The sequence below is a fragment of the Chiloscyllium punctatum genome, chromosome 22 (genome assembly GCF_047496795.1).
Source record: "Chiloscyllium punctatum isolate Juve2018m chromosome 22, sChiPun1.3, whole genome shotgun sequence".
Lineage (NCBI taxonomy): Eukaryota > Metazoa > Chordata > Chondrichthyes > Orectolobiformes > Hemiscylliidae > Chiloscyllium > Chiloscyllium punctatum.
The window spans coordinates 52,083,320-52,105,194 of record NC_092760.1 but is presented as its reverse complement, the minus strand read 5'-3'; the positions used below and the strand labels follow the sequence as shown (position 1 = coordinate 52,105,194).

General features: G+C 42.2%; 1 protein-coding gene across 2 annotated transcripts in view; it reads right to left on the bottom strand.

The window, feature by feature from the left end:
* tmem9b (TMEM9 domain family, member B) overlaps nucleotides 1–17,498 on the bottom strand; it is an 83,947-nt gene extending 66,449 nt beyond the window's left edge. The window contains exon 1 of one of the 2 annotated variants that reach the window (XM_072592305.1): nucleotides 17,276–17,498. In XM_072592305.1, the coding sequence (XP_072448406.1) occupies nucleotides 17,276–17,362 (87 nt within the window). In that variant the 5' untranslated portion in view covers nucleotides 17,363–17,498. The remainder of the gene's footprint in view (nucleotides 1–17,275) is intronic. The other variant, XM_072592306.1, reaches the window with a different exon arrangement.
* Nucleotides 17,499–21,875: the final 4,377 nt, after the last annotated feature.

The window sequence follows — 21,875 nt, the reverse complement described above, 5'->3', positions numbered from 1 at the left end:
GATTTGGATCGGCTCAGGCTTAGAGGGCCAAAGGGCCTGTTCCTGCGCAGTAAATTTTCTTTGCTTTACTTATCTATTCTCATGTACTGTCTCAACTCCTCTCATTTTCCTTTTTTTTAACTTCAATACTCCACGTTTTTTTAAATGGAAGCCTGATTCAATGCTGTATTTAAAATATTGGTCATATGCCTATTCTTCTGTATCTCTTTAATCTCTACACCTTAAGTCATCTATCATGTTCTCGATTTAGAGATCATTTCTTTCCTCCTCATGGAAGTTTGTCTATTTTGTACACAAACATTCACTCCTTTTGAAGGCCCAAGTTTTTTTGTTGTTAAAGTTGGTTTGGAAGATATCATAAAGGCTGAAAGGAGTAAAGCTATGAAGTGATTAAAATACATGGGTGAGATGTGAAAGCATTGTGCCTCAGAATTATAGTTTTGGTCAGTCAGCAGAACTTGATAGGTGAGAATTACTTTATCTTAACCTTCATGTCTGCAATAGGTGTAAAAAGACAAAACAGTGGAAAAAGGTCGGTAATATGTTAAGCAGACAGAGGGTGGACCTGATATTAGAATTGTTAATTTTCAGCTGATTTGCTTATGAAGCAACTGAACCATGTGAGCTTCTGAGGTTGTCCTTGACTGCCAGGCTTGAGGGGGTTTCAAAGCCAGAACAGCAGAAGTGAGGCATTCTAATCACTTGTGACATTTAACAAAATATAATGACCTCTGTATCATTGACATCTGGGAAAGTTACAGAGAAATTCATGCATTCTTTATTGATGACCACATTTTCTATTTTATGCATGTTGCTGGGTGTTTAATTTCAATACATTACCCATGTCTATCCTATGTTTATTCTGAGCTAAATAAGTAAACTTAAGTGAGTTTCAGAGGTACTGTAGGTTATATTATTGTTCCAATTGGAATAGTAAGTGTATTATTGGTTGTTCAGAACTATGGAATGATGTAATTTTTTTCTCTTAAAGTTTGCAGTACGTCACCTTGTGTCTACCTTTTAAAAATAAAAGGTTAGTGGTCTCCAACTAGATTGTAACAATATAATTTGGGTATCTGTCCACAATCAAAGTTTGCAATCATGTCTGAGATCACAACATAATTTGCGGCAAAAACAAAGTTGCTGGAAAACTCAGCAGGTCAGCATCTGTGAAGAGAATTCACAGGTAACATCTCGGGTCCAGGGACCCTTCCTCAGAACTCAATTTAAAAAATATTTGGGGGCATGTCTTGAATTATAACCATTTACCTTATAGAGGTTTACAAAATTGTGAGAAGCATGGATAGGATAAATAGACAATGTCTTTTCCCTGAGGTTGGGGAATCCAGAACTAGAGGCCATAGGTTTAGAGTGAGAGGGGAAAGATATAAAAGAGACCCAAGGGACAACTTTTTCACACAGAGGGTGGTAGGTGAATGGAATGAGCTGCCAGAGAAAATGGTGGAGGCTGGTACAATTGCAACATTTAAAAGGCATTTGGACAGGTATATGAATAGGAAGGGTTTGGAGGGATATGAGCCAGGTGCTGGCAGGTGGGACTAGATTGGGTTGGGATATCTGGTCAGCATGGACGGGTTGGACCGAAGGGTCTGTTTCCATGCTGAACATCTCTATGACTCTAATTTCGAGGTTTAGTCTAGGTTCGTAATCTAATTTGGGGATTTTTACAGAATTTAAAATCCACTAAAAATAATGAATACTGCAACTTCCTGACATTAAGGCTGATTTAGGATTTTCATGGTGAATTGTATTATACATATTGAAAATCAAAATGGCTGTTGATTGACAATAGACAATAGACAATAGATGCAGGAGTAGGCCATTCAGCCCTTCGAGCCTGCACCGCCATTCAATATGATCATGGCTGATCATTCCCAATCAGTATCCTGTTCCAGCCTTATCTCCATAACCCTTGACTCCACTATCTTTAAGAGCTCTATCCAATTCTTTCTTAAATGAATCCAGAGACTGGGCCTCCACTGCCCTCTGGGGCAGAGCATTCCATACAGCCACCACTCTCTGGGTGAAGTAGTTTCTCCTCATCTCTGTCCTAAATGGTCTACCCCGTATTTTTAAGTTGTGTCCTCTGGTTCGGCACTCCCCCATCAGCGGAAATATGTTTCCTCCTGCCAGAGTGTCCAATCCTTTCATAATCCTATACGTTTCAATCAGATCCCCTCTCAGTCTTCTAAACTCAAGGGTATACAAGCCCAATCGCTTCAGTCTTTCCGTGTAAGGCAATCCTGCCATTCCAGGAATTGACCTCGTGAACCTCTTGTTATGAAGGCCAGCATGCTATTAGCCTTCTTCAAGACCTGCTGTACCTGCATGCTTGCCTTCATTGACTGCTGGACAAGAACACCCAGATCTCTCTGAACAGCCCCTTTACCTAATTTGATACTATTGAGGTCGTAATCTGCCTTCCTGTTCTTGCCACCAAAGTAGATAGCCATACATTTATCCACATTAAACTGCATCTGCCATGCATCTGCCCACTCACCTAACTTGTCCAGGTCACCCTGTAAACTCCTAACATCCTCATCACATTTCACCCTACCACCCAGCTTTGTATCATCAGCAAATTTGCTAATGTTATTGCTGATACCATCTTCTATATCATTTACATATATTGTAAAAAGCTGCGGTCCCAGCACAGATCCCTGCGGTACCCCACTGGTCACTGCCTGCCATTCCGAAATGGAGCCGTTAATCACTACCCTTTGTTTCCTATTAGCCAACCAATTTTCTATCCAATCTAGTACTTTGCCCCCAATACCGTGCGCCCTAATTTTACTCACTAACCTCTTGTGTGGGACTTTATCAAAAGCTTTCTGAAAGTCCAGGTACACTACATCCACTGGATCTCCCTCGTCCATCTTCCGAGTTACATCCTCAAAAAATTCAAGAAGATTAGTCAAGCATGATTTCCCCTTCATAAATCCATGCTGACTCTGTCCTATCCTGTTACTATTATCCAGATGTGCCGTAATTTCATCCTTTATAATAGACTCCAGCATCTTTCCCACCACTGAGGTCAGACTAACTGGTCTATAATTTCCTGCTTTCTCCCGCCCACCCTTCTTAAAAAGTGGCACAACATTAGCCGCCCTCCAATCCTCAGGAACCGACCCCGATTCTACTGAACTCTGGAAAATAATCACCAGCGCATCCACGATTTCCCGAGCCACCTCCTTCAGTACCCTGGGATGCAGGCCATCAGGTCCCGGAGACTTATCAACCTTCAGACCTAACAGTCTCTCCAACACCAAATCCTGGCAAATATAAATTCCCTTAAGTTCAGGTCCTTCAGCCACTGTTACCTCAGGGAGATTGCTTGTGTCTTCCCCAGTGAACACAGATCTGAAGTACCCATTTAATTCCTCTGCCATTTCTTTGTTCCCAGTAATATATTCCCCTGTTTCTGTCTTCAAGGGCCCAATTTTTGTCCTAACCATTTTTTTTGCCTTAGACATACCTAAAAAAGCTTTTACTATCCTCCTTTATATTCTTGGCCAGTTTACCTTCGTACCTCATTTTTTTCTCTGCGTATTTCCTTCTTACTAATCCTCTGTTGTTCTTTAAAAGCTTCCCAGTACTCAGTTTTCCCACTTATCTTCGCTAAGTTATACTTTTTCTCTTTTAACTTTATATGTTTCTTTACTTCCCTCGTCAGCCACGGCCGCCCATGTCTCCTCCTGGGATCTTTCTTCCTTTTAGGAATGAACTGATCCTGCAACTTCTGCATTATACACAGAAATATCCGCCATTGTTCCTCCACGGTCTTCCCTGTTAAGGTATTGCACCATTGAACTTTGGCCAGTTGCTCCCTCATAGCTCCATATTTCCCTTATTCAACTGAAATATTGTCACTTCCGATTGTACCCACTCCCTCTCAAATTGCAGATTGAAGCTTATTGTATTATGGTCACTACTTCCCAATGGCTCCTTCACTTCGAGGTCACTGACCAATTCTGGTTCGTTACACAATACCAGATCCAGAATCGCCTTATCCCTGGTCGGCTCCAGCACCAGCTGCTCTAAAAATCCATCTCTGAGGCACTCCACAAAGTCTCTTTCTTGAGGCCCGATACCATCCTGATTCTCCCAGTCTACCTGCATGTTAAAATCCCCCATAACAACTGTAGTAACATCTTTGCTATGATTTTTTTTCTGGAGAGGAAAGATTTATCCAAATGATTTACAAACATTTTCCAAATTCATGCTATTAGCAGAAAAATTTTGGAGTTAGCATTAAAAGCTAGGGCTAAGAAAGCAGGTATATTTCAAATAAAAACACCATATCTAAAATTGGAAGACAAGGTGTCTAACTCAGGTGGAACACAGCTCAAGTTGACTAGAATTCCACTACAGATGAAATAGTTTGAGACAGAAATGAGAGAAGCAAAAGGTGAATTACAATTTCAAAAGACAGGAAAGTCAATGAGTCAAATACCCATTTTAGTTGCATGATTAGATAAACACAGGGTGCCATAATCAATCTGGGATTCAGTTTAAAGTGTAAGCACGCCATATGCAATATTGTTTGATTCAAGAAAAGGGCACTATGCAATCAAGTCTCTTGGATTATATTCTTACAACTTGAGTACAAAATTCCCAGCAAACTGTTAAAGTCCTCAGATTCTGAAGGGCCAATGAGACGAGGAAAAAAAATTAGATGACAAGGTTTTCCAAAATGTTCAGCTTTTTTCATAATTATCAGCTCTATAACTGTAACATAATGCAGCAAAGCATGAGTAAATAAAGTTGTTTGGTGCCCATAGGGTCATAGAGATGTACAGCATGGAAACAGACCTTTGGTCCAACGCGAGCATGCTGACGAGCTGTCCCAACTCAACCTAGTCCCACCTGCCAGTGCCTGGCCCATGTCCCTCCAAACCCTTCCTATTCATATACCCATCCTGATGCCTTTTAAATGTTGCAATTCTACTAGCCTCCGCCACTTCCTCTGGCAGCCCATTCCACACATGCACCACCCTCTGTGTGAAAACCTTGCCCTTAGGTCTATTTTATATCTTTTCCTTCTCCCCCTCAACCTATGCTCTCTAGTTCTGGACTCCCCCACCCCAAGGAAAATACCTTGTCTATTTACCCTATCTGTGCCCCTCATGATTTTATAAACCTCCTATAAGGTCACCCCTCAGCCTCTGACGCTCAAGGGAAAACAATCCTAGCCAGTTCAGCCTCTCCCCATAGCTCAAATCCTCCAACCCTGGCAACATCCTTGTAAATCTTTTCTGAACTCTTTCAAGTTTTACAACATCCTTCCGATAGGAAGGAGACCGTAACAGCATGCAATATTCCGAAAGCGCCCAAACCAATGTCCTGTACAGCCGCAACATGACCTCCCAACTCCTGTACTCAGTACTCTGACCAATAAACAAAAGCATACCAAACACCTTCCTCGCTATCCTATCTACCTGCGACTCCACTTTCAAGGAGCTATGAACCTGCACTCCAAGGTCTCTTTGTCCAGCAACACTCCCTAGGACCTTACCATTAAGTGTACAAGTCCTGCTAAGATTTGCTTTCCCAAAATGCAGCACTTTCTAAACAAGTATAAAATAATCAATAATTGATTAGTCAAATCTTTAAATGAAGCAATCAATTGCAATTAGGAATTTACAAATTTAAAGCAAAATGTAACACAAATAAATTCTGTCCCTCACTAATTAAGCAATTGCCAACCAGTAAGTAATATTACTGTTTGTTCATCTTCTTCATGACTCTGCAGATAGTAAAGCAGTTCATCACAATCTGCAGCAAAGTATTCAGTTGGGCTAATAAATGGCAATAAACGTTCTTGCCACACAAACGACTACCTTGAGCGAGAGATCTAACCATCACCTCTTGACATTCAGTGGTATTAACATCACTGACTCCCCACTATAAACATACAGCCATGGTCATACAGCTCAGAAACAGACCGTTTGGTCCAACTCACCCACACTGACCAAGTTATCCAAATTAAACTAAACCCACTTGCCTGTGTTTGGCCCATATCCCTCCAAATCTTTCCTATTCATGTAGTTATCCAAAAGTCTCTTAAATGTTGTAATTATACCTGCATCTTCCTTTGGCAGTTCATTCCACACATGGACCAACCTCTGTGTGAAGAAGTTGCCCCTCAGATCCCTTTTAAATCTTTCTCCTCTCACCTTAAAAATATGCCCCCTAATTTTGAACTCACCCACTCCAGAGAAAAGACCTTTGCTTTTCATCTTATCCATGCCCCTCATGATTTTATAAACCCTTCTGCCCTATCCAGCCTATCCATACAACTTAAACCCTCCTGTCCCTGCAACATCCGAGTTAATCTTTTCTGAACCCTCTCCAACTTAATAAGATCCTTCCTACAGCAGGGTGACCAGAACTGTAGACAGTACTTCAAATGAGGTCTTACCAATGTCTTGGTCAACCTCAACATGACATCTTTTTTTTTGTAAATATATTTATTTGCAAATTTTTATAACTTTACAAACATATAAAATTATTGAAAAAATACAATCAATAACAAATATCAGTATAATAAAAACAAAAAAAACACAAATTACAATTCAACTACAGTCTACCAACTACGAACATACCCTATAATACAAAACAAAGCCTAACACTGTGCGAAACAACACCAAAAAAAGGCAAAGAAAACAAATTAAAAACCAAAATACAGAACAGCTATGCTCAGCGCAAAGCTTTCAAACAAAGGAATGGGAGCATTGTGTATATATACCAATATTAACTCAGGAGACCGCCTTCAGGGCTCAGGGCTTGACAAATCTAACCATCCTAGTTAAACAAACACCCTAGTTAAGATAACTGACAAATCTATATCCAAATAATTCAAGTAGGGTTGCCATGTCTTATCAAAATGGTCTGTTGTGTGGTGCACTACGTTTGTAAAAAAGTCCAAGGGAATATGCTCCATAATTAATTTCTGCCATCCCAGCAAGCCCGGCAGGTTCTCAGACACCCAATTTATCAGAATATTCCTCCATGCACAGTATGCAATATTAAATAGTTTCTTCCCATGCCCGTTTAAAGATGGTAAATTTGCTTCCAGACCTCACATAACCGGTTAATTCCTGCCAGGCCCTGTCACCCAGCAGGCGATAGAGGGCACTAACCAAAAGGGTGCGTGTGGAACGTAGCAACAACCTCTCTGTATCGCCTTTAGGGCTTAGTGAGAAGTGTAGTTGTCTTCTGGATGAAGTCCCTAATCTGAAAAAAAAGCTGGGCAACCTGTATTTGTGGCTCAGTTGCTCAAAAGACATCATAACCTCCCCCTCAAACAAGTCTCCCAAACTAGAAACTCCTTTTGCTGCCCATAGTTTGAATCCTGAGTCCATCATCCCTGGTCAGAACCCTGACATGCCAACTACAGGTGTAAGTGACGAAGTCTTAAATAAACAACCCTCACTCTGACCCATTGCCCTCCATGCCTTGACTGTACTAATTACAATAGGGTTCCGGCAGTGATCCATAACTGTCCTCATCTTATCCTTGAACAACAGGTTAATAAGAGGTACTTTGCTTGGGAGGCCTTAATATCCAGCCATATTGGGTTCGGATCGCTACCTACCCAATTGCAGACAAAGGACAGCAGGGAACTCGATTGATACCTCCTGATGTCTGGGAAATCAACTCCTCCCCCTTCATAAGGCAACTGCAACTTAATAAGTTTGATGTGGGGCCGCCCACAATGCCAGACAAAGGAACCAAACCACCCCATAAGCTTCCGCAGCGTTGACCTGAGAAACATTACAGGGAGCATACGCATGGGATAAAGCAAACGAGGAAGAACATTCATCTTAATGAGAGGTATTCAGCCCAGCCATGAAATTGGAAGAGCCACCCATCTCTGGAGATCTCACCTAATATTGTCGAGCAAGTGAGCAAAGTTAGGTCGAAATAACAGATCAGACTCGAGGGTAATAAAAATGCCTAGATATCGGAACCCTGTCCATGACCACTTAAATGGGAACTTAGGGCCACCTTTAACTTCATGCATATCATTAAGGTTCCCCAAAGGTACAGCCTCCGATTTTGCAAAGTTAATCTTATATCCTGAAATAGCCCCAAATGAAATGATACATTGTATCAAATGGGGTACGGAGGTCATTGGGTTCAATAAAAACAGAAGGACATAATTTGCATACAGTGTAATCTTGTGTGCCCTCGATCCCACTTCCGGAGCGGCTATATGAATGTTCTGACAAATGGCCTCTGCCAGCAGCTCTATCACCATAGTAAATAACAACGGTACGAAGGGACAGCCTTGCCGACTACCCCCACCAATCCTAAAATTCCAAGACTTCACCCCGTTGGTGATGACCATGGCTGGAGGGTGGCGATATAAAACCTCCATCCACCTAGCAAAGACTCCACCCAACCCAAACTGTTCTAAGACATAAAAAAGAAATGGCCGTTCCACCCAGTCAAATGCTTTCTCTGCATCTAAGGAAATCACCAACTGCTGAATCCGTCGTTGCTGATAAACTTGGACCATATTCAGCAAACTTCTGCGGCCCCTTATAAAGACTGTCTGGTCCTCTTTAATAATTAGACGCAATACCCTTTCCAATCTCAGCACCGGGATCTTAGACAGAATCCTGAAATCTGAATTTAATAGAGAAATGGGCCTGAATGAGGTACAATCCTCAGGAACCTTCCCCTTCTTAAGAATTAAGGAAATATTAGTTTCTCTCAAAGATGGTAGTAGACATTCATGCATGTAGAAGTGATTATACATCTCCAACACTGGCCCTGACAGAATATTAGATTTTTTTTTAGATTAGATTACTTACAGCGTGGAAACAGGCCCTTCGGCCCAACAAGTCCACACCGACCCGCCGAAGCGCACCCACCCAGACCCATTCCCCTACATTTACTTTGCACCTAACACTATGGGCAATTTAGCATAGCCAATTCACCTAACCTGCACATTTTTTGGACTGTGGGAGGAAACCGGAGCACCCGGAGGAAACCCACGCAGACACTGGGAGAATGTGCAAACTCCACACAGTCAGTCGCCTGAGGCGGGAATTGAACCCAGGTCTCTGGCGCTGTGAGGCAGCAGTGCTAACCACTGTGCCACCGTGCCGCCCTTATAAACTCTATAAACTCCTTATAAAACTCACCCGGGAGACCGTCAGGCGCTTTGCCTCCTGTAGTTCCTGAACTGTCAAGGGGGCATTAAGGAGAGAGGCCTGTTCCAAGGTTACCCCGGGAGGTCCAGGTTCATTTTAGCGCTCCTGTCCTCACAACCTTCAGACCGATACAATTCAGAGTTAAAGCTCCGAAAAGCCTCATTAATCTTTTTAGCATCATAAGTAAGAACCCTGGCGCTGTCTCTGTTGAATTAATGGATTAGGGAGCATGCTTTTTCCTAGTCAGGTACGCTAAATACTTCCCCAGCCTATCCCATATTCGAACAGCGTTTGTCTAGCAAAAGCAAGTTCTTGCTTAGCATTTTGTGTCACTATTGAATTCAAGGCAGCCCGGAGGGCAGTGATCTGCTGTAGCTTAGTCACTGAAGGCCGCACAAAATGTACTGCCTCAGCGGCTTTCAACCGTATCTCAAGTAGACGCTGCTGTTCCTCCTTCTGTCGTTTCTGGATAGCTGAATAGGGAATAGCTAATCCCGTAGCAAAGGCCTTAGCAGTTTCCCACAGTGTAGACGGACTACTAGCCGTGCCTGAGTTGATAGTCAAGAATTCCTGAAACTCCTGCAAAAAGTATTCTACAAATTTGGAATCCTTAAGGAGAAAAGGTCCAAACACCAATGCCACAAACCTAGCCCTTCACCCTTGGCCTTAACATCCAAATGTACCACCGCGTGATCAGAGATAGCTAGATTCCCAATTTTGCAACCCATAATCGAATCCAGAAGGGCTGAGGGAGTCAGAAAGAGATCAAACCTCATGTGGCATTTATGTGGGTTTGAAAAAAGGTAAAGTTCCTGACAGCAGGGTGAAGACATCTCCAAATATCCACCAACACCAATTCCTTGCATAAATCAGCCACCTGCTTGGCCTACAAATAAATAGTTGGGAGCCCACTAAGCATCCTGGCCACTGTCGGATCCAAAAGACAATTAAAATCCCCCCCTATAATAATGTACCGTGTTCCAAAGGCACTCAGCTTAGAATTGAAAATATGAGGGGATGTGGAGGACAGTAGACATTTAAAATGCCATATTCCTCCCCATGTATCAGGGCTTGAAGTATCACAAACCGTCCCTGCTCATCTTTCACCAGCTGTAATAATGTGAACAGAAGATTTTTCTGGATAAGTACTGCCACTCACCTATTTTTAGTGACAAAGGATGAAAAGAATACTCGGTCATAACCCCGCTGTTGTAACTTCAGGTGTTCCCCATCATCAAGATGGGTTTCCTGCAACAAAGCAATATCAACCCTTTCCCTCTTAAGACCAGAAAGCACTTTTTTCCTTTTAACAGGCAAATGACTTCCCTTGATATTTCAGGTGCACCATTTAATAAGACACTTGACCCTTCAACCTCTGGGAGGGGGATCCCGCTTACAGAGTGCCCAGCACGAGTAAATAAAGACTCAGAGTCAAAGAATTATGTATCAAAAACTACTCTGTTGTAACTACAAACAACTATTATTACCAGAAAACTACAAAGAAAACCAACTATAAAACCTTGAATGGAAGACTCTTCCCTCTGCCCATAGGGGGCACTCACCCAAACCATCTCCTACTTCACAGTTCCTTCAAATCTGGACTGTGCCCAGCCTTAGACCAGAAAAAAAAAATAAGGGGATGATCCTTAAATCAACAGAAAAAAGACAAAGTCAGGATGAGCACTCCACCCATCCCTGGCTTCATGACACCCCTACTTAGAGTCATAGAGAAGTACAGCATGGAAACAGACTCTTTGGCCCAACCCGTCCATGCCAACCAGATATCCCAACCCAATCTAGTCTCACATGCCAGTACCCGGCCCATATCCCTCCAAACCCTTCCTATTCATATACCCATCCAAATGCCTCTTAAATGTTGCAATTGTACCAGCCTCCACCACATCCTCTGGCAGCTCATTCTATACAGGTACCACCCTCTCTGTGAAAATGTTGCCCCTTAGGTCTCTTTCATATCTTTCCCCTCTCACTGAAACCTATGTCTTCTAGTTCTGGACTCCCCGACCCCAGGGGAAAGACTTTGCCTATTTATCCTATCCATGCCCCTCATAATTTTGTAAACCTCTATAAGGTCACCCCTCAGCCTCCGACACTCCAGGGAAAACAGTCCCAGTCTGTTCAGTCTCTTCCTATAGCTCAAATCCTCAAACCCTGGCAATATCCTTGTAAATCTTTTCTGAACCCTTTCAAGTTTTACAACATCTTTCCGTTAGTAAGGAGACCAGAATTGCACGCAATATTCCAACAGTGCCCTAACCAATGTCCTGTACAGCCGCAACATGACCTCCCAACTCCTGTACTCAATACTCTGACCAATAAAGGAAAGCATACCAAACGCCTTCTTCACTATCCTATCTACCTGCGACTCCACTTTCAAGGAGCTATGAACCTGCACTCCAAGGTCTCTTTGTTCAGCAACACTCCCTAGGACCTTACCATTAAGTGTATGAATCCTGCTAAAATTTGCTTTCCCAAAATGCAGCACCTCGTATTTATCTGAATTAAACTCCATCTGCCACTTCTCATCCCATTGGCCCATCTGGTCCAGATCCTGTTGTAATCTGAGGTAACCCTCTTCGCTGTCCGCTACATCTCCAATTTTGGTGTCATCTGCAAACTCACTAACTGTACCTGTTATGCTTGCATCCAAATCATTTACGCAAATGACAAAACGTAGAGGGCCCAGCACCGATCCTTGTGGCACTCCACTGGTCACAGGCCTCCCGTCTGAAAAACAACCCTCCACCACCACCCTCTGTCTTCTACCTTTGAGCCAGTTCTGTATCCAAATGGCTAGTTCTCCCTGTATTCCATGAGATCTAACCTTGGTAACCAGTCTCCCATGGGGAACCTTGTCAAACGCCTTACTGAAGTCCATATCGATCACATCTACTGCTCTGTCCTCATCAATCCTCTTTGTTACTTCTTCAAAAAACTCAATCAAGTTTGTGAGACATGATTTCCCACGCACAACGCCATGTTGGCTATCCCGAATCAGTCCTTGCCTTTCCAAATACACATACATCCTGTCCCCCAGGATTCCCTCCAACAACTTGCCCACCACCGAGGTCAGGCTCACCGGTCTATAGTTCCCTGGCTTGTCTTTACCGTCCTTCTTTAACAGTGGCACCATGTTTGCCAATCTCCAGTCTTCCGGCACCTCACCTGTGACTATCGATGATACAAATATCTCAGCAGGAGGCCCAGCAATCACTTCTCTAGCTTCCCACAGAGTTCTCAGGTACACCTGATCATGTCCTGGGGATTTATCCACCTTTAACCGTTTCAAGACATCCAGCACTTCCTCCTCTGTAATATGGACATTTTGCAAGATGTCACCATCTGTTTCCCTACAGTCTATATCTTCCATATCCTTTTCCACAGTAAATACTGATGCAAAATATTCATTTAGTATCTCCCCCATTTTCTGTGGCTCCACACATAGGCCGCCTTGCTGATCTTTGAGGGTCCCTATTCTCTCCCTCGTTACCCTTTTGTCCTTAATATATTTGTAAAAACCCTTTGGATTCTCCTTAATTCTACTTGCCAAAGTTATCTCGTGTCCCCATTTTGCCCTCTTGATTTCCCTCTTAAGTATACTCCTACTTTCTTTATACTCTTCTAAGGATTCACTCGATCTATCCTGTCTATACCTGACATAGGCTTCCTTCTTTTTCTTAACCAAACCCTCACTTTCTTTAGTCATCCAGCATTCCCTATACCTACCAGCCTTCCCTTTCACTCTGATAGGAATATACTTTCTCTGGATTCTTGTTATCTCATTTTCTGCTGTCCCTTTACCTGCGAACATCTGCCTCCAATCAGCTTTCAAAAGTTCTTGCCTAATACCGTCAAAATTGACCTTTCTCCAATTTAGAACTTCAATTTTTAGATCTGGTCTATCCTTTTCCATCACTATTTTAAAACAAATAGAATTATGGTTGCTGGCCCCAAAGTGCTCCCCCACTGACACCTCAGTCACCTGCCCTGCCTTATTTCCCAAGAGTAGGTCAAATTTGCACCTTCTCTAGTAGGTACATCCACATACTGAATCAGAAAATTGTCTTGTACACACTTAAGAAATTCCTCTCCAGCTAAGCCTTGAACACTATGGCAGTCCCAGTCGATATTTGGAAAGTTAAAATCCCCTACCATAACTACCTTTATTATTCTTACAGATAGCTGAGATCTCCTTACAAGTTTGTTTCTCAATTTCCCTCTGACTACTGGGGGGTCTATAATACAATCCCAAAAGGTGATCATCCCTGTCTTATTTCTCAGTTCCACCCAAATAACTTCCCTGGATGTATTTCCAGGAATATCCTCCCTCAGCACAGCTGTAATGCTATCCCTTATCAAAAATGCCATTCCCCCTCTTCTCTTGCCTCCCTTTCTATCCTTCCTGTTGCATTTGTATCATGGAACATTAAGCTGCCAGTCTTGCCCATCCCTGAGCCATGTTTACATAATTGTTATAATATCCCAGTCCCATGTTCCTAACCATGCCCTGAGATAATCTGCCTTCCCTGTTAGGCCCCTTGCATTGAAATAAATGCAGTTTAATTTATTAGTCCTACCTTGTCCCTGCCTGCCCTGACTGTTTGACTCACTTCTGTTCTCAGCTATACCCGTCTCAGGTCGATGTCTTTCCTCACTATCTCCCTGGGTCCCACCCCCCCACCTTATTAGTTTAAATCCTCCCAAACAGTTCTAGCAAATTTCCCTGCCAGTATATTAGTCCCCTTCCAATTTAGGTGCAATCAGTCTTTTTTGTACAGGTCACTTCTACCCCAATGATCCAAAAATGTGAATCCTTCTCCCATACACCAGCTCCTCAGCCATGCATTCATCTGCTCTATCCTCCTATTCCTGCCCTCACTAGCTTGTAGCACTGGGAGTAATCCAGATATTACTACCCTTGAGGACCTCCTTTTTAAATTTCTGCCTAACTCTCTGTAATCTCCCTTCAGAATCTCAACCTTTTCCCTTCCACTGTCGTGGTTCCAATGTGTACAATAACCTCCTGCTGGCCCCTCTCCCCCGTGAGAATATTCTGCACCCTCTCTGAGACATCCTTGATCCTGGCACCAGGGAACCAACACACCATTCTGCTTATTCTTTGCTGGCCAAACGTCTGTCTGTACCTCTGACTACAGAATCCCCTAACACAATTGATCTCTTGGAAACCGACGTACCCCTCGTTGCATTAGAGCCATTCTCAATACCAGAAACTTGGCTGTTCGTGCTACGTTCCCATGAGAATCCATCACCCCCTACATTTTCCACAACAGCATACCTGTTTGAAATGGGTATATCCGCAAAAGACTCCTGCACTAGCTGCCTACCTCTCTTACCTTTCCTGGAGTTAACCCATCTATGTGACTGTATCTGAGACTTTCCCCCTTCCTATAACTGCCATCCATCACATACTGTTGCAGTTGCAAATTCCTCATCGCTTCTATCTGTCTCTCCAACCGATCCAATTGATCTGATAAGATTCGCATCCAACAGCATTTATAGCAGATATAATCCGCAGTAACCCTTAAACTCTCTTTAAACTCCCACATCTGACAAGTACATGTCACTGCAAAGGTTATTTTTGCTCCTTCACAATCTACAGACCCAGAAAATAACACTGTCTTATTCCTCTACAAACACTGCCCCAGGTTAAATTAATAGCTATGGCTTATATTTTAAGTTTAATCAAGAGATGCTAAATTGCCTGTAGTGTTAGGTGAAGGGGTAAATGGGTCTGCGTGGGTTACTCTTCGGAGGGTTGGTGTGGGCTTGTTGGGCCGAAGGGCCGGTTTCCACACTAAGTAACCTAACCTAATCTAATCTAATCTATTTTTGAGGCAGTGCAGGAAATGGCAATAAAGGTTTAGAAAAGTAATGCACAAATAAGAATTTGAGGACAGATTAATTTCAAATCTATTTCTAAACAAATCTTCAAGGATCTGGTTGTACACAGCATTGTTCTATATAGCTCATTAGGAACTTGATATTGAAATGAACAATTCAGGTTGTTTATATTTTTGTAAAATCTCATGTAAAAATCAATATGACTTTCATCAAAATACTTTCTACACTTTTTCTAACAAATTTTAGAGTTTTTTTAGTATTATAGTTTTCAAAACAAGGGTTCTGTTGTGTAAACATGAAAATATGATCATTTTTTATTCAATTGCTTGAAATCCAAGAGTAGATGGGATGTATACCATTTGGATATTTAACTCCATTTTAAAAAGAATTTTTAATTCCTAGACCTTGATTACTTATTCATCATAAAAAAATCACAAATCTGAATGTTAAATATTTTTCAGTTTATTGTAGATTTCTTTTTAGAAATATTAGGATTGCTCAAGAGAACAAGCTCTAAAAAGTGTCAACATATTTTTTAACTTGCATAAACAGGAATAATTCTTCCATTTTTGTATTTTAATACAAAACATTTATTTTCATGTTGTTTCATTCCAGATATAACTTCATCTTTAAGCAGTCAGAAGTTCAGAATACTTGTCTGAATCCAGAAAACAGGATTGTCGATTTTTCTAATCAGAGATGTTGAGCAGATTGGACTTCTGGGATTCCACCTCTGTAGCGGGTAGGACTTGAACCTGGCTCATGGGTAGGGACACTACAACTGCATATTAAAATATGTTTTGAGCTCAAGTGATTTTTTTTCTGATCACGTTTTCATAAGTACTTGGGAAAACTCTTCATGCCCGATATGGCAGACTTCTTCCAAACTCTCTCTTCTCTGGTGCTTTTTTGCCTTTACACTTGCAGTTTTTCTGTACTCATTTTCTATTTATCATCTCACAAAGATTACTATTTCCTTTCACCTCAATTTATCCATAGAACTCCAAGTTTGTATACTTCTCATTTAAATATTAGACAGAATTTTGCAAAAGTATTCCCCCTTTTTAATATTCCCAGTTAATTAATTCAGGCTTAATCCCAATCATCCCAGTGAAATTAGCTACTTTTCAGTTGCACCTATTTTACTGTTAGGTTCCCATCCAAAATTAAAGAGAAACAAAATCAATTTCCTTTACATTTTCTACCTTAATCAAAAAGGATTTTTATAAGGTCTTATGATAATTTACCAGAAAAGTAGAGGAACCCACTGTGATATTAAAATCCAACCGTAAACTATACAGAGTAAGTTTTCAACACTCCATCAAATAAACTTGCAAAATTTATCATTTGAGCTATAAAATTCATAAACAAGTCACAGACCAACATTTGTAATTTCCTGTTACTGAATTTGAACTTTACATCTTAAAATCCACCAATTTATGCGATGCTGAAAACTACAACTGTGCACTGGGTGTTTTTCCAGTCAAACAGGGGGAGGCAATGGCCTAATATTCTGGAAAATTGGGTTCAAATCCTGCCATGACAGATGGAAATTGAATTCATTAAATCTCTGGAATTAAGAATCTAACGACGACCATGAGTCTATTGCTGATTGTCACGGAAAAGCCCATCTGGTTCACTAATATTCTTTAGCGAAGGAAACTGCCATCCTTACCTGGTCTGAGAGTCCAGACCCACAGCAATGTGGTTGACTCTTAACAATTAAGGATGCCCTCAATAAATGGAAAAAAAATTCACAAAATTATTTTATTTGATTTGATTCTTCAAGAATGATCTCCATCTCGAATTTATACATTTAAATCAAGTCTCTTTATTTTTTTTAAATTAAGAGTAGAAATACAATTTAAAACTTTATTCAGTTTGGACAGTTGTCAACAGTGACATTCTGGATCAGAAGAGTGACCCAGCCGACAAAGTCTGGGTCTGAATAAAGGAAACCGTATTTAGGTTGGGTCGCATTTAGAAAGCAAAGCAAAAGAAAATTGTCACTACCAATTGAAAGAGTATGTACACCACACAGGCTGGCACGTTAGTGACCAAAACGTGTGGGTTTCGTCACCTGTTCATACTATGTATGAACCCGTGATAACATGGGCCTGAGGCCGCCGACCCTCCGTTGAGCAGCGGTGGATAGTGCTTCCCCTGCTTGGTGCTATCAGCGGTCAGCTCCCTCACTCATCCCTCCGTACCTTGTCCTCCTCGCTCCTCGCCAGCACAAGCAGACACAACAGCAACCAGAGAGACAGAAGAACACCACAGCCACAGGCAGCCGCCATCTCACCGCCGAGCACTCCCTTCCCCCGTTGTCAGGGCTCCCTCTCATGGAGACGGTGTTTCCCTGGTAACCGGTGCAGAGTACGCGATCAAGGCTGAGGCCTAGTTCTGCTGTGTGCCTGAGCGGGCAAGACGGAGCAGCACTTCGTCTTCGAGAAGCTGTGCTGTGTACTTTTTTCTTTTAGTTATTCTTTATTGTAAAGGTGAGACAAAAGAAAGAAAACGTTTCCGCAGTTTTAGTTTAGAGCTGTTTATTTGCAGAGTGTTGGGGTTGTTAGCTTAGCCAAAGCGACATAAACTCTCAACAATCGGAGATTATTTTCGTTTATGTAATCTATCAGTATCTAAATAATAAATGGGTAGACCCGGTCCTATTATCGGTGTCTCATTAACTAAATTGTACAAGGTTTAATAATGCTGTGATTTTTCCAAACAGCAAAGAATGAAATTTAGCAGTGAGACCGATTTACAAATTCATTTAAATGTACTGAGTCTGTTTACTTTTATTTTAACATAACTCAAGTTCAGTTGAAAGGCCAAGATTGATTATAGCTTTCCTACTTAATCAACCGTAACATACTTACAGAGGTTTGCCATGACAAGTCCAAAAAAATGTGTGCCAGTTTGTGTTATCTAATGGGAGCACAATGCTGCAGCGCAAAGGCAAGCCAACGCTTTGAAAACCGAAAGAGACATATGGATTTCAAAATATTAAGTAAAATAGGGCACGGCATTTGAAATGAATGTATCAAATGTTGCAGACCTCCCATTAGATGGAACTCAACTTGGTAATTATTGTCAATTCAAATGTGTACTCAAAACAGACAATTTCCAAAATTATTATGTACCATTATTAAAGGGCAGTACAGAGAAACAAATGTAAATCCACAGTAATATTACATACTGGCTGTGAAATAATAAGCAAATTGGTGTGAGCTATGCATGATCCAACACAAGTTAGGAAGAACAAACATTGCAAGAGGTTATTTCGTTAAATATATTGTTTTGTTTAATGTCAAGCTAACTTGTAGCATCTGTCCCAGAAGTTGAAACAATGATAAAAAATTTATTAAAAAGGTACAATTTTTGTTAGCTCTGATTCATCTTGGAATTGGTTCCATCCACAAGATTCTTGGTCCAACAAGCCCATGTGTCAACATCAAAACTAGGAACATTCAGCTCTTTGAGCTCACTCTGCCATTCAGGATGATCATAGTCTCTATCTCAGTCCATATTCCCACTTTCTCCCTTGATGCCTTTTTTAAAAAAAACTTTCTTGAATATATTAATTGACTTGGTCTCCACAGCCTTTTGTGGTAGAAAATTCCAGGTTTACTATCTTGTGAGCAAAGAAAATTTTCTTCATTTCAATTCTACTTAACCTACCCCAAGACTGTGATCCTGGTTCACACTCCCAATCAGAGAAAATATTCTCCCTGCATCTAGTCTGTACAGCCATGTACAATTTTGTACTTTTCAGTCAGATCTTCTAAACTGTATCAAATGCAGGCCAGTCGAACCTTACAGATTACTTACAGTGTGGAAACAGGCCCTTCGGCCCAACAAGTCCACACCAACCTGCCAAAGTGTAACCCAACCAGATCCATTCCCCTACATTTACCCCTTCACCTAACACTATGGGCAATTTAGCATAGCCAATTCACCTAACCTGCACATTTTTGGATTGTGGGAGGAAATCCACGCAGGCACGGTGAGAATGTGCAAACTTCACACAGAGAGTCACCTGAAGCGGGAATTGAACTCGGGTCTCTGGTGCTGTGAGACAGCAGTGCTAACCACCGTGCCACCCACATTTCTCTTCACACAACAATTCTGCCATTCTTGGTTTCAGAGTCGAAAAACATGTTGCTGGTAAAACACAGCAATTCAAGGAACAGAAGAGGCAATGTTTCAGATAATAAAGCCTTCATCAGAAACGTGGAGTGGGAAGGGGACTAAGAGATAAATGGGGGGGGGTGGGCTGGGGGGGAAAGTAGGTCGGAGGTAATTGTGATAGGTCAGTGTGGAGGGTGGAGTGGATAGGTGGGAAGGATTATTGATGGTAGGATAGGTCAAGAGGGCAGTGTCAAGTTGGATGGTTGGATCTGGGATGAGGTGGAGGAGTAGGGTATTGGAAACTGGTGAAGTTGATATTGATGCTGTGAGGTTGTTGGGTGGCTTTGATATGGCAGTGGAAGAGGCCCAGGACTTGCAAATCTGTGGGGGAATGGGAGTGGGAGGGTGAGTTAAAGTGGTTGGCCACAGGACAGTGGGCCTTCCCTTGCTGCCACAGGATGTATATAACCTGCACCCACACCTCTCCCCTCACCTCTGTCCAAGGCCCTAAAGGATCATAGAACATAGAAAAATGCAGCGCAGTACACGCCCTTTGGCCCTCGATGTTGCGCCGATCCAAGCCCACCTAACCTACATTAGCCCACTATCATCCATATGCCTATCCAATGCCCGTTTAAATGCCCATAAAGAGGGAGAGTCCACTACTGCTACTGGCAGGGCATTCCATGAACTCACGACTCGCTGAGTAAAGAATCTATCCCTAACATCTGTCCTATACCTACCACCCCTTAATTTAAAGCTATGCCCCCTCATAATAGCTGACTCCATATGTGGAAAAAGGTTCTCATGGTCGACCCTATCTAAACCCCGAATCATCTTGTACACCTCTATCAAGTCACCCCTAAACCTTCTTTTCTCCAATGAAAACAGCCCTAAGTACCTCAGCCTTTCCTCATACGATCTTCCTACCATACCAGGCAACATCCTGGTAAACCTCCTCTGCACCCGTTCCAGTGCCTTCACATCCTTCCTATAGTATAGCGACCAAAACTGCACACAATACTCCAGATGCGGCCGCACCAGAGTCTTATACAACTGCAACATGACCTCAGGACTCCGGAACTCAATTCCTCTACCAATAAAAGCCAGTACGCCATATGCCGCCTTCACCGCACTATTTACCTGGGTGGCAACTTTCAGAGATCTGTGTACATGGACACCAAGATCCCTCTGCTCATCCACACTACCAAGTATCCGACCATTAGCCCAGTACCCCATCTTTTTGTTACTCATACCAAAGTGAATCACCTCACACTTACCCACATTGAACTCCATTTGCCACCTTTCTGCCCAGCTCTGCAGCTTATCTATATCCCGCTGTAACCTTCCTCACTGTCAACAACTCCACCTACTTTCGTATCATCCGCAAACTTGCTCACCCAACCTTCTAGCCCCTCCTCCAGGTCATTTATAAAAATGACAAACAGCAATGGTCCCAAAACAGATCCTTGCGGAACACCACGAGTAACTGCACTCCAAGATGAACCTTTACCATCAACTACTACCCTCTGTCTTCTTCCAGCCAGCCAATTCCTAATCCAAACCTCCAACTCACCCTCAATGCCATACCTCCATATTTTTTGCAGTAGCCTACCATGGGGAACCTTATCAGATGCCTTACTAAAATCCATATACACCACATCTACCGCTTTACCCTCGTCCACCTCCTTAGTCACCTTCTCAAAGAATTCAATAAGGTTTGTGAGGCACGATCTGCCCTTCACAAAACCATGCTGACTATCCTTGATCACATTATCCAGATGTTCATAAATCCTATCCCTTACAATTCTCTCTAAGACTTTGCCCACAACAGAAGTGAGGCTCACAGGCCTATAGTTACTAGGGTTATCCCTACTCCCCTTCTTGAACAAGGGAACCACATTTGCTATCCTCCAGTCTTCTGGCACTATTCTTGTAGACAACGAGGACATAAAACTCAAGGCCAATGGCTCTGCAATCTCCTCCCTTGCTTCCCAGAGAATACGAGGATAAATGCCATCAGGCCCAGGGGACTTACCTATTTTCACTCTTTCCAGAATTTCCAACACCTCTTCCCTACATACCTCAAAGCCGTCCATTCTAATTAATTGTGACTCAGTATTCACATCGGCAACAATGTTCTGTTCCTGAGTGAATATTAATGAAAAGTATTCATTCAGTGTCTCCCCAATCTCTTCAGCTTCCACACGCAACTTCCCACTACTATCCTTGACTGGACCTATTCCTACCCTAGTCATTCTTTTATTCCTGACATACCTATAGAAAGCCTTTGGGTTTTCCCTAATCCTACCAACTAAGGACTTTTCCTGTCCCCTCCTTGCTGCTCTTAGCTCTGTCTTCCTGGCTATCTTATAACTCTCAATCACCCAATTTGAACCTTCACGCCTCATCTTTACATAGGCCGCCCTCTTCCCTTTAACAAGGGATTCCAATTCCTTATTAAACCACGGCTCCCTCACACGACCCTTTCCTCCCTGCCTGACAGGTACATACTTATCAAGAACACTCAATAGTTGCTCCTTGAACAAGCTCCACATATTAATTGCGCCCTTCCCTTAAAGCCTACTTTTCCAAGCCAGGCATCCTAAGTCATGCCTCACCGCATCATCATTTCCCTGCCCCCAGCTATAACTCTTGCCCTGCAGTGCACACTTATCC